Consider the following 14128-nt stretch of genomic DNA (forward strand, 5'->3'; position numbering starts at 1 on the left):
GTTTTCCAGCTTGCTGAAGATAGTAATTATCCAGGAACTACAAGTCTGGCAAGCAAGTTACTTTGCAGCTTCACTAGAGTGCTTTGAACTTTACTTCAGAATCTAACAAAATAATTAAAAAAAAAATCTGCAACTAAATTGGACTGCTGTCATTTCACAGCTTTATGGATAAAAGTAAAGAGCTGGATGAGCTGCTCCTGACTTTCTCTTTTTTTGTGGTCTTATTACATATTCTTACTTAATGGAACTGTTAAGTGGAACAGTCTGCTAGAGTAAATGTCAGGCCTGCTTCAGGTAAGTGTTCACTTGACCTTGCAGAGTACTTGTTCAGTAAACAATTTTGAAGTTACTACCTAAACAAATTATTTAGCAGGAAACTCTCCATAAATAGTGTAATAAATATCGCCCTTTAAAAGGAGGGGCAGGCAATTTATAAAAACTTTTTATAGCCTCTTAACCAATACCACAAACAGTATAATCACCACTCTAAACTTGTTCTTTCAGTAGTTGGGAATGTTTTAAGTATGCATGAGTAAAATCCCTTGTACCACCTGGTATGTGATTACCTTCAAAAGGTGAGTTTGATTTTAATTGTTCTCTTGTTATCATGCTGGAAACATTCCCACTTCTTTCATTCTCATTTGATGTGTTAAACTATCTGTTTATATTAGAAAAAGCTTTTAAAAGTCATGATAGAAATAACTTTTTTTTTCTAAAATTAATATGGCTTGTTTTGTCTGCCATAATGTAACAGGACAGAGTGTAATTGCATGGTGAACTATGGTTTAACTCCTATTTCTATTAACTCTTAATTAAAAAAAAAAAAAGGCACAACAAGGAGACTTGGGCATAATGCCACAGAAGGGCATTAGGGAAGTGACTTAGTTGATGTTTCAGGTGTAATGTGGAATAATACTTATAGGAAGCATGACTAAGAACATAAGGCTGTTTCTTAACCTTTGAAGTTTCTGAACAGAGGAGCTGACAAAGGGCTTTTCCTTTGCACAAAGCAAAGCTTTTGGGTGTGAAAGAGTAAGAAAGCAAGCAATCTTTCTATAGAATAGGCTGAGGACTTTGATTTTGGCCACAAAGGACAGATTGCTTTCTGTATTCTAGACAGTCTCAGGACTGGTATGGAGAGAAAAACTGACTGCTTGGAGGGAAAAACATGGCCTTGATTTGCTTAGATAGCTGTTTACAGAAACGTGAGCAACTGAAAACTGAGTGTTATCAGTGAAGCCTGCTTATCAGTCTGTTGGAGTAACCCTTCCTTTTAACCTTGTCACTTAATTTCTTGCCTCTGACACTTGAAATGTGTTAAGTGTCTTTGCAGCTAACCTTTTTGCAATTTGAATATTTCATCTCTTTTGTGCATTTGAAAACTAGTTTGCAAACCTTGGCTTTAAGTGATTTCTCATTCAAAGCTTGACCTTGATACCTGTTCAGTCTGTGTGGCCATAGAAAGTCAAATGCTGATGTACATTCAAGTCAGCATTTTATTAATGTATAGTGTGATGTCTTACAGTGGATATATGCTATGGAACAATTGAGATACCTAAGAGATCTTTTGGATATTTTCCCACAATTTAGCTGGTATTTGTTCAGAGGATAAGGTACGATGTTGCTACTCTTCCAGCATGTATATACATAGTATTCCTTCTTGTATGGACTGTTTTTATGTTTAATATTACATAGATGGAGAAAATTGGAAAAAAAATCTTAATTCAAGTGACTATTAAAATGGTTTGTAGTGTTATACACATGCTACAGGAAGCAGACTGATATAAATAGAGAATGCTGTTTTACAAGAAATTTCTGGGATGCCACTTCAAGGTATTGTTTCTGAGCATTTTCTGTAGAGTAAAAAAGGCTTCTCTAGGATAGATCAGTTTTAAGGCCTTTTTTAGATGCTCCACTAGTCCTATCTAATCCTTTGCGCTCTTGTATGTAGAATACCTAAGAAAGAGATTTTGTTTGTTTTTTTTCTCTTTTGGCTAATTGCCACTGACAGTGTTGCATTTGTTTTCCCTAAGCATTTAAACAGTTTTGGCTATAAGTAGTGGCAAGCTTGATAGAAGAAGCTTGACCATGCTGGTTGCACTTAAAAGGAGAGTTCTTTGAGGTGCAGATTGGTGCATTTGAAGACATCTCAAATTTTAAGCTTAAGCTATTAGGACAGGATTCTTAAATGATGACTGAAGGTTGTTGACAACAGACTTGGGATCAAGAGGATAGTGTGGATATTATGCACTGAGACCTAAGCACCTTATCAGACTGCAGGCAAGTAATTTAATTTTACCTGAAGAGTAGGATAAACATTTAATATGTGAAGGGAATTCAGAGAAAAGTAATAAAGTTGTGTGAAGAGAGAGAGAGGAACAGTTCACATGATAACCCTGTAACCAGAGATTGCTTTCATATTTTCTGTTGTGTTTTTTTAAAAGGTGTGGGAGGGGAATGTGAGGGTGGAATATGACAAGTATGTGGAGACTTCCAGGATGCTCTCAGAGGAGAGAGAGCTAGGATGAAATAATCATAAATGGATTAGGGAAGGAATATGAAAACTTCCTGAAAATGATATCTCTAAAAGCTTGTGGTCAGTACCTTGAAGGATCCATATCCTGCAGGATTTTCAAGATAACCTGGACTTTGTCCAAAGCATAGGTAATGCCTGCAGGAAGAGTAACAGTGCTTTAGGAAGAGTAACAGTGCAGTAGCAAGATGACTGATACAGAAATTCCCTGCCCTCACTAAGACAGTTTGCCACCTGCAAACTTGAGCAAGGTATTCCTGCACCAGGATGATCTTCCTGCTTTTACAGATCTCCTGTGTAGGTACAGACAAGGTATAAAAGCATTTGGCCTGTACTGTGGGAGCAGCTTGGAACACCTGGCATTTGTTTTCAAGAGTGAACGTTAGAATTTGTTGTGCTGCATGTTTGCCAAGCCTTTGAAGAACTAGTTCTACAAGGTCAGGTTGGAGGATGGCCTGGTGTACACCTGGGAAGATGTGGCTGAAGAAAGTCATGAGTATGTGTATGGAATGTTTTTATCTTTAAGTGTTCTGAGGACTGGCAAACATCCCAGCTGAGCCAGATATGTGCTCCTGTGTTAGTAATATTGGCTGTGTACTGTTAGTTCTTTCCGGATCCTTGTTGAAACATACATAAGTTTGATTATTTTGTGAAATAAATGGAATCTTGTACATATAGCTTGAGCGCTTAATTCAGTCGCCGCATATATTTGTGGTGCTTAGCTCTGTATTTTGTGTTATAAGGGACTGCTTTTAGTCCCAAGACAAATTGTGGAAATTGGAGTGTTCCTTTTGCTCGTGATGATACAGGTGATGTCTTTGGAAACTATCTCTTATTATAATCAGTTGAGCTTGACAGCCCTAAAGCAAAAGCCTTCAAAATATTTCCTTTAAAATGTATCTGTGCCAAAGAGAGTTTTGGAGTGATTATAATCCAACTTTGTATGCCTGTCTAAGGAGGCTGTAGAGCAGCCTTTACCAGCTCAAAAGCAAAGCAATTTGTGAGCTGTGACATTGTGCCAGAAATAAGTTTGTAGCAATTCAGGATGAAAGATGGTGAGAAACATCAGCTGTTGCAGACTTATTTTGAGTTGACATTTATTCATTTCACCTTGAGATTTGGAACTTGTATTACTGCCAGAAGCTGTTCTACTTAGTATATGGCACATACAGTAATGCTGAGCTGACTTGCCTACAGCCTTACTCAGTGGTGCTGGGATACAGGACATAATAAAGCCTCAGGCATTCCAGCAGGTCAGATGGTACGTGGCTGTCAAAGCGCTATTATATGTCATGCTGCAGGCACAAGTCTCAAGTCAGTCTTTCAGCTATTGGATTCACAAGTAATAAAAATGGCATTCTGCCAGAAAATCCATTTTGTGTGATGAAGTCTACTGGTAAGAAAAAAAAGCAACAAACAACTTTGTCAGTGTAGATGAGATGAGATAATTGGCTCCAAGAAACTTGGAATTAGCTGCAATCATCTCTGCTGGTTTTGAGTTTTCTTAAACTACTCTGCCATTTACCTGAAGCAATTTTTGGTAGAAGCCCAAGCCATAAAATGGAGTGCTCAACAGGCCAGGAATTATTTCATTAGCTCTGACATAGACCCTGCAGGTCTGTTTTGTGCAGCCTTACCAAACAGGCTGGGAGCAGCATGAGACAAGGCCTGGTCACTTAGGTGTTCCTGGTGCTGAAGCTCTGTGTGCTGCAGTGACCACTGTGGGCATGGGTGGAGTTCTCACAGATGTTCCAGCTCTGAAATCCTGATGGCAACCGTCTTACCAGGTTCCAGGTATCCCGGGCACAGTGCATGTTTTGATGGATGGTAAAGGACACCAGGAATGCAGGGTGAGCTCCATTACTGTCTCCGCATTGAGGCACTTGTCAGTGATGTTGAGGGAGCTGCAGTGGTGTTCTTCCAGACTGCACTGTCACCAAGAACGCTCACCCTCAGTTTGACTCTGGACTCAACCATTGCTTTCTAAGGACAGGTATTTCTACTTCTTAACTTTCTTCAGGTGTGTAAATGATCTCTTAAAGGTAAATCTCTTGCTAAAACCTTTTGATACATTACACTTGTGTAGAATCTGGTTGCAGTTGGGTACAGTCTTGGTACAGAGGCTCTTGGAGCACAATGAGCTGCTTATTAATGAGACAGGGTGGTCTTACTCAAGATGCTACCTCAGATCCTAAAAGGGAGGGTGTTTGCAGGAAAGAACCTGTAACTTGTTTGCCTGCAGGGAAGATGTACTTGTGTGAGTTCTCTTGGATATCAGTCACTATCTAAGAGCATGAACTTGCCTGAGAAACAAGTGGATTATTATAATTTCAAATCTATAGTCACATTCATGATCCCCAGTGTTGTCCCACAAACGGGGTTCGTTTACCCAGTGTGCAAGCCAATAACACTCAGAGTCGAGGTACTGTCAAATTAATTTCATTGATGTGCATGAATGGGTGCCTGTCTCAAGACAGCACACCCTTGTCTTAAAAATTCTCACATTTATACACTTAACTAATACATATTCATTGTTATTTTTCTTACTGATTGGTTCTTTCTTTTTCGCCCCTCCTATAAACTAATGCGCAGACTGTTGTCTTCCTTTGTTGTCTTGAGTAGGTGGTCAATGAGTCAGTGATTGCAATGTTCCCTTGTAAGAATTACCTTTTACCTACTTCTTCCCTAATCTTGGCAGTTCCAACTGGTTCTCCAAGGTTTGACCAGACCACAATCCATTACCTTTTCTGACATAAACATCCTACTTATTTACAAAGACCCATTGTCTAGTGGTTAGTTCCTAAACCCTAAATCAGACCTAGTTATTGTTTCCCTATTTTAAATATTAACTGATGGGGGCTGTACACAGGACTTTAGCAGCTCCCTAGTTACTTCAATCATATTATAACACCAGGAGTGAGTTGAATCTTTTGTTCAGTTGATACGCTTGTGTCCTGGTTTCAGCTAGGATAGAGTTAATTGTCTTCCTACTAGCTGGTATAGTACTATGTTTTTTGAGTTAGGTATGAGAAGAATGTTGATAACACACTGATGTTTTCAGCTGTTGCTAAGTAATGTTTAGACTCAAGTCAAGGATTTTTCAGCTTCTGATGCCCAACCAGCAAGAAAGCCAGGGCAGGTGACCCAAACTGGCCAACGGGGTATTCCATACCATGTGATGTCACATGTAGTACATAAATCAGGGGAGTGGGAGTGGGGGGATCACTGCTCAGGGACTAACTGAGTGTTGGTCGGCGGGTGTTGAGCAATTGCATTGTGCATCACTTGTATATTCCAATCCTTTTATTATTATAATTGTCATTTTATGAGTGTTACTATTAGTTTCTTCTGTTCTATTAAACTGTTCTTATCTCAACCCATGAGTTTTACTTCTTTTCCCAATTCTCTCTCCCATCCCATGGGGTGGGGGGAAAGTGAATGAGCGGCTGTGTCGTGCTTAGTTGCTGGCTGGAGTTAAACCACAATGACTTAGTTTTAAAATAAGCAGTTGTAAATCGAGGTAAAGATTGCTCTGCTGCTTTCTTGTAGTTTGTTTCTGATTTTTCTAATAAAGAGACCACTGTCTCATGCTTCAGGAGTGTGTTCAGCAGTGCCTGTGGCAGTTGCAGTTCACTGGATAATCTTGTGCCCTTGATATAATTTCTCCATAGACCTGCATTTGCTCAAAATAAGTTGATTGTGGGCTGTAAGACTTCATCAGTTAGGTTTATTTTGTGCTAGTTACCGAAGATAATGTTACAGTGACAGTCTTCTGTGTTGTCAAGTAGCTAAGGAGCTTTTGCATTTGTGGCGTTTTGTTAGAGCAGCTTTGATTGTCCAGTGAAACAAAGCTAGGTCATTGGAGGGGTTTTCTGGCCTGAAGGTGCACAAGCAAATAGTAATAGCACATAGGTGTGTTTACAAAAGCTTCAATACTAGTACTGTCATAAAGGAAAACTTTTTTCTGCATTTCAAATCCCATCGCGTGTAGTTGGCTTGAAGGGCCCATTCAGTGGACCTCTTAATATCTGTTTGTTAGGAAAACCAAGCACATACTTCCAGTCAATGGAATTTCTGATGTTTTTGTTAAGTGAAGACAGAAATAGTTAAATGCACTGCCACTATCATTTGTAGCTCGTTGTGGTGCATGAGCTCTCTATCCTTGTAACTTGAAAATCCTAAATTGGAAGTTCTCTGTTTAGCTGTATTACCTGCTGGAGTGAATCTATCTAAAGCATGTCAAAGTAGGTTTGAAAGTCTAATTCTTTACAACATCCAGCTTACTACAATCCACTGATTTCTGTAGCTGATGAGGCTTACTTTTTAGGTATCAGTTTAAACATCTCTTGGTGTCTTACCACAATTCGTTCAACCTCACATGAAGTATTACTGCAGAAAACTGCCTCTAGTTAAGAAACTAATAATGCTGTGAAGGATACAAGCTTAAATGTAAGGGAAATGCTGCTGTTAGACGCTTTCTTATTAATCTCTGAGACTGTAAGTTGTTGCCTAGGCTGTCTGGATCCAGGTCTAGCTACTGAGGTCTTCTCAAGATCCTATGTTAAGTGTTGTATCTATATGGAGGGAGGAGTAAGTTTTGGATCTTAATGTTTTTATGATACAATCCTGTTCTAAAGCAGCGTGCTTGGCTGGCTGTTTACAGGATTGATGGGATTATGTTGAACAAGATGCACCTTGATAACAACAGTAGCATTTATGCTGGGGCAGAGTAGGACTGTGTTCATGTAAGTAACATATGACTATGGAAGAGTGGCTTGGACTCTGAGCTGCTTGGGAATATATGCTGGGTCTGGAATAGGAAAGGGAGCTGCCCTTTCTTCAAGGTCAAAACAGAAGAAAAATTGTTTTGTTGTTCTTCAGCCTGCCCCTGAAATGTGAGAGTTTCGTGGTGACCTGCTGGCGCTTGATTTTTCACATGTTGACATTACTGTATATGTTGGAGTACCAAGAAATTTTCCATTGTTTTAGGTAGGAGCAAACCACACAGAGTAACTTGGTTTATTTGCACATCTCGGAAGACTACTCTGCAGAAAGCATATTCTCTGGGTTGTTGTCTGTGTAATGAGTTTGTGGTTATCTTTCTACTGTAAGAGAAATATCATGTTTATTGAAAAAATTTTGAACTAAATTCCTTCAAATTCCTTTCTAATAAGAAAGATACTCTCCTTCGTGACCAGAAACATTTTCTGTGGTAATTGTTTACCAGTGAGTCCAACGTGGAGGTTCTCTATTCATTCTCAGCTAGAATTTTAATTCACTCTTAACTGTAACAGAAGTCTGAGATCTCTTCGGTTTTGGAGCCAGTAGTCAAACTCTTACTTTCCAAGAGCTGCCTCTGAAATCCCAGTGAAGATTTTAACTGCTTCAAAGGCAGGGAGTATGGATAAGGATATGGGTAGAATATGTGTATTCTACACATCTTGTGTAGAAATAAACTCATAATTTGAGGTAGTTGATTTCAGTCTGCTGTAAATGTTTTAGTTCCAAGTGGCATGGTTTGAGATCAAGCTGAACAGAATATTGGGAAAACTGTTCTCCTTAACCATCTGCTTAGTTGCAAGTGAAAAAATGCTCTTATGCCTGTGTAGGAAGACAAAGCATGACAAAGCCTGAATCACACATGAACTTTTATGGTGACTAGCCACAAAGATGAAAGCATGCCCTAGTTACCTTTTGCAGCCTCACATTTCAGCCTCCAGTCAAATGCAACTTAATACTGTTTTTTAGGTAAAGTACTATTCTTTCTGGAGAGTGGAGTGGGTATACTTATGAAAGTTCTTGTTAACTCTTGTTAACTGTGTCTTGGTTAACAAGACAGTGGTAACTTGTCACCGGGGTACATTTAAGCAGAGCAAGTCTGGATGATGCAGTCTCTCTCCTGTGTATTGCTGATTTTTGACTTGGTATTCCTGAGTTGCCTGCAGGGTTATGTTTAAAGCTTTCTGTTGAGCTGAATTACTTTATTCTGGGAGATGGGGAGGAGAGAAAGTTGTCCTCCACACCTCTTGTTCAGGTGATATAATACTATTGCTGTTAGCTATTCCTTAGCTGACTCTCAACAGCAAAACTTTGTTAATACAGATTTTTATTTCATTGTGTTTGCTTCCCACAGGAGCAAGGTTGGGGCAATGAGGGCAAAGCAGCAATGTGAGATCCACCCCTAGATGCACTCTCATTCCCTGTATCTGGTCATGTACTCTCTTGTCCCTGAGATCTCCACAGCCCTACACTTCAGGTAGCATCTGTAAAACCACTCTGGTGAGCAGACCAGACAGTGCTGATTTTTGTTTGTTTGTTTGTTTTAATTGCTGTTAAGCCCTTCTGGTTTGGCAATGCTTTTGGTACTCAAGTATGTTTGGACCTTCATCTTCTCAATGTAAGGCTTGGAACTGTCTTCTAGTCTGTGCAGTGCTCTGGCTGTAGTGAGGTTTCAAAGTCATCTAGGAGCATAATGAGCTTGGCTTTTTTGGTGATTTCCGTTTCTGGAGTGTCATAGGAGAAACTGTTCGGGTTTTTTTTCAGCGAGTTAAAATCCTTTATTTTTCTAACTTATCAAATTACTCCTTTCTTACAGAATAATAATCCTATTCTTTTTTAAAAGTATAGCAGCACAGTAAGTGCATCCCACTCTATTCCACAACCACTTATTTCCTTCAGTAACAGGAAGAAACATGTATTTAGTATAACACAGCAGCTTAGTTTATTTGGAAATATGTTTAACTTTGCTGAAGAGATTCAGTAGGCCTAGGGCAAGGTACAAGAGAACCATTTGCTGGTAGAATTGATGATTAGTACAAATAGCACTTCAGCACTTTTGTTTTTCTCAGTAGACCAAGATCGTTTCCTGAATACAGCCATGTTTACCAGTTCATAGAGGAAACAGTGTGTCAAATCCACCTTAAATTTTTTTCTTTTTCTGATGCCTTGCCTTCTTTCTGAAGTGATAAACAGCCAGGATTTCCAGGAGAGATTTTGGGTGCTTCAGTCAACCGATGTCCTCCTTTGCAGACAGCAACAGGTATCTGAAAATCAGCGCTGAAATGCTGCCAGTTACTCAATGTAGTCATCTGAAGATACCTGTCTGATGTTTTCTGCTGATTTTACATGTGGGGATTGCATAATGTGCTATGTTCATAGGATCGTGGAAGTCACAAAGCCCCTTATGGTACTTGGGAATACTCACTGGTTTAGTCTGATTTTTAAAAACAAGGACCAAGATTTTTGCACACTTAATTCCTTCCTAAGTTTAACTTGTTTAATTACAATCATTATGTTTGAAGTAACCCGTTAGGGCTCTGCTGTGTTCTGGATGGACAACACTGTAAGCCAGTGTTGAACACAGTTGAGAATCTGACCTCACAGTCTAAAAAACCCAGGACTTTATTGCTAAGCAGCATCACTGACCCCCTTCTAAAGGAACCACTGGTGCACTGCAGGCAAGCTGTTCAAACCCACCCAAAAATAAAAACAGAACTGAAGCATTTGCTAAATAAAAACAAAACAAACTCACACAAAGGAAACTTTTTCGCTGAGCCAAGCTAGAACTTCTGAAAATGAAGTTTACTCTCATTAATACTGCTGTAGTTCAAGTCCCTTTGGGGCACTGGCTACCAGTGCTAACTGTATATTAATATTACATATTCATACCTGCTGTTTTCTCTTCCTCATTTTAATTAAAGGAGGGGGCTCTGTAGCCTGGTCAGGAGTGTTGCATCCCAGAAATGTCTAGCTCTGTTTCCCGTTAATGAAATTTTTTCACACAAACCCACATTCTATTGATTTTACTTTTCTTCCCAAGGGACTACAGATTCTGTGCAGCATGCAGGGATCACCCCAGTCATCAGCACAGCCTGGTTTAAACACTAATGTGCATAACTCACCTTTTACCTTACAAAAACTGTGTGCCAAGTCCTCCTTTGGGACCCTTTACCAGCATTCACAGTACCTGGTTGTAACGGTTGATCCTCCAAAGGTTTTAAGTTTGGTGCTTCACCACAAGTTTTTTTCCTAACTTCCATTTGCCTTTGTTAATGGCACTGGGCATCTGCCTCTTGTCTTAAGATACTGATAATTCCTGATGTCTTAATTGGGTACCAACAAATTCAAGAGGCTGTTGAATTTTACAGAAGCCAGTGGGTATTTCTTCCCCTCCAGTGTGCATTCTCCCTTAAAAGCAGTTTTCCCCATAACTCTGTTAATGTACACAGGTACTATACAGAGTCCAACCCATACCAGATACAGTAGATATAAACAGCTACAGAGCTTAATGTGGTGCTACATGTATCAACAAGGATGCAATAACTATATATGACTATTCAGCCTTTGGATATGTTTTGTCCTCTTTCCTGTGTCTTTGGTTAAAGTAATTAAAGTGCTTCATGTTGTAGTGGAAACCTTTTGTATTTTTTTTTTTTCCCCCCTCCTTGATCCTTAAACCTTAAGGAACTTAGTGACATAGGTTCTTTGTCTCAAGTGAGTCTGCAATACTGAAACAAATCATTCTGGAAATGCAAATGTTCTTCATCAAATCAGTCTGATGCTATGGATTAGGTTTTATTTGTGCAAGAATAGTTGGAGTTACTTTAGATGGTGTCTATCTCCTTGAACCTTAATAAGATACTTTCTCTCTCTAAAAAATATTACTGTTTATCCTTTTTGGTAACTGCTGTTAATTTTTTTTTCTCATTTCCTATAAATGTGGTTCCTTTGTATATAACTACACACTTAGCTGGCTTCACAAAATTGAAGTTCCTCTTGAAAAACTTTATTTTAGGAACTTTTTGCTATCTGTTTGCTATTTCTAAGCCTGAGATTTTCACATTAGATCCATGTACATTTATTTTACTATTTACACCTATCACAGTACTTTTATATGGAATACCGTCACACAGACAAACCAGCTACTGACAGCTAATATAAAGATATTAGATTCCACAAGGCTTAATCTGCATAGAGACCAGAAACACATTAATGGTGAAACACAGATAAGTCTTTCTGCATTTCTCTTAATTTTAAACCCATTTTGTGTAGAATGTGATCTTCTTACCACAAATAGTCTACTTCTGTATTTGTATGTTTGTCTTGTGGCCAATTTGTCTTGGGTGGCTAGTGTCTTCCTATGCTTGATAGTTTGTATTTCTTATGGAATATGCAATTAATAGTTGTTTCAAGCATTGTTTAAATATTAGTTAACTACTGTTTGTCTTCCGCTCTCCTCCCAGCAACCTACAAATCTCATACTGCATGTAACTTCTAGTAGTGGACAAAGCTCTCTGGATGAATATTTCTAACTTCCATGTGAGGTGGAGAACTAAAAGAAACGACACAGCTTTGGATTACATCACCTATTTGCAGATTACTGTATCTGTGCTTGCTAAAGGCTTACCAGAGATTCACTTTCCCTGGTGCAAGCAATATTCATTTGACTTGAGTAATTCAGAACTCATATGGGATATAAAAAAAACTATCTCTACTTGCAGCATCCTTGTCACTGATGCTCATTCTTTAGGAAGAATTGGAAGTGAAACTCCACAGCAAAGTAGTTAAACATCACACTAGTTTGGTAAGTATTTTGTATGCAACATCAGTTATCCTGAAGTTGCTTCGTCTATTAGTTGTACTATATACAGCATTGCTACTTGTGGCTTTTGTTTTGAAAAGTAGCCAAAATGGGATATTTCAGCAATTTTTGAGTGCTGTTTGTCAAGGGGGGGGAAGCATACAACAAATTCTTACAAAGTGATGGCCTATTAAAATTGCTGTTTTATACCTTACTGGATGAAATATACCCTTCTTTTCATTCACTTTTATCACTGGGGTGGTTTTCTTGACTCTACTACAGATCTTTTCTGGTCACTGGACAGCCACTATATAGATTTCTTTTGTTTTTAGGCATGCGTGTTGAGTGATCCATGCAACAGTGAAGAAACTGCCATTGTACATTCCATATATTACTGTTGTGCCAGTTGCTCTTGATTCTGTTAGCAGGATGCTGTTAGTTCCCCTCACCCTACAGTTTCATTCAATGAAAACATTTGAAAAGACAAACATGGTAGAGAGCCCAGAGCTACATGATGTTGCATTGTGTGGCCCCACAACAATCTTTAATGATGGCCAATCCTGCTTTGGCAATGGTGGGCTTGCTTGGAGGCGGTTCTGCCTTCTTTTCTGCTGGGCTGCCTGCAATGTTCAAAATAGGGCACCATTAAAACCAAGAGCTGGTCAAACTATTTTTTCCTGCTTCTGGCTTAAAGAATGCAAGTTTTTTAAAGAATGCAAATTTTTTAACTCTTGTTTGAACAATACATCTAACACTATGGTAGTAACCCAGCTGGTATGTGGATTCAAACTGCTCAGGAAGTCTTATCTCTTCAGGGGAGTGAGTTAAGAGGGGCTAAAGAATCCAGACATCTCAATGGGAGGGTAAACCTCTTGCATCTTGTTCAATCCAGGTGTTGTTGTTCACAGCCATAGGGTCAGATAACAGGTTCTTCCACAGAAAGTCATCTTACTGTGTTTAAACCCCAACAACTAAGGAGTTGAACAAAAATATTGCTCTAGTTTATTCTCACATCAACTTGGATGTCATAATTAGGAGAACAAGATAAAGGTAGATTTTAATTTTTCAGGGTGAAAAGAATCTTTTTATCTCTAACATTGCATTTAAAAGGAATGACATGAAGTAAACTAACAAGGGAGATGAGTCATGCTCCCTGTGACCAAAAGGGTATAAATAATTAGTGATGCATCTTAAAGTGTTTCTATCAACCTTGTACTTGAACTTCACAGTCATTCCACGTCCCTCTGGAAACACTTTAGCAAGATCTTGATCAATGCAAAATGGCAGTGTGTATAGATACAAACATCTTCAGCTGATGGACCAAATTTACTTTAAGAAGGGCACCACTCTTACTTGACTATCTCCATGCCTAAGAGCTCAGTTTGAGACAAGTCAAAATCAATGTTAACTTTTAGAGCTCATGCTGTGACTGTTGTGTTTGAAAGTCGCAGTTAAAAGCTTCCAAGGGAACATGTAATCCGCTTAGTTTCTGAGAAATTAGTGTGTCTGCAGTTCTGTCCATAAATGACTTGGATTGAGGTGGTTGAAAAGCCTATTTATGCTGTAAGAAATTTGGGGCAGCTGTGAAAGTTTGCAGTCTTTTCTCTAGTTTCCATCTTGTCTGCAGTAAAACAGGCAAACTTTGCTTCAGATATCCTAGCATATATCTTAAGAGGCTTTTTTCCAGTTAATATTTTTGCAGAACCAGATGGGAAAATGATTGGCAAAAAGAAATTGAGTTGCTTACAAAAGCAGTTGTAGCAATGTGTATTCAAATATACTTTGCATATTTAAAACACACAAAGCAATTTTAAAGTGGCCATAGATGATTTGGAATCAGTTTTCTGAGGTAATTGGGCATCTGAATTCTAAGTGGCCAGCAATTGTTGACACAGTATCTTGTTTCAGGGTTATCTAGCTAGATTAACCTAGCTTTTGGCAGAGGCTGGCCCAGCATGGCCTTTGAAAATGCTCTTTTATCCAGTTGTCTTTGGAGTTTTTTTCCTATTGTTTTT

At 38.8% G+C, this 14128-nt stretch overlaps 1 protein-coding gene across 2 annotated transcripts in view; it reads right to left on the reverse strand.

Moving 5' to 3' along the window:
* Positions 1 to 9230: 9230 nt before the first annotated feature.
* BMERB1 (bMERB domain containing 1) overlaps positions 9231 to 14128 on the reverse strand; it is a 57449-nt gene continuing 52551 nt past the window's right edge. For both annotated transcript variants that reach the window (XM_030001938.1, XM_030001937.2), the window contains exon 6: positions 9231 to 12733. In XM_030001938.1, coding sequence (XP_029857798.1) covers positions 12621 to 12733 — 113 coding nt within the window. In that variant the 3' untranslated portion in view covers positions 9231 to 12620. The remainder of the gene's footprint in view (positions 12734 to 14128) is intronic.

Source organism: Aquila chrysaetos, chromosome 25 (genome assembly GCF_900496995.4).
Source record: "Aquila chrysaetos chrysaetos chromosome 25, bAquChr1.4, whole genome shotgun sequence".
NCBI classification, from domain to species: domain Eukaryota; kingdom Metazoa; phylum Chordata; class Aves; order Accipitriformes; family Accipitridae; genus Aquila; species Aquila chrysaetos.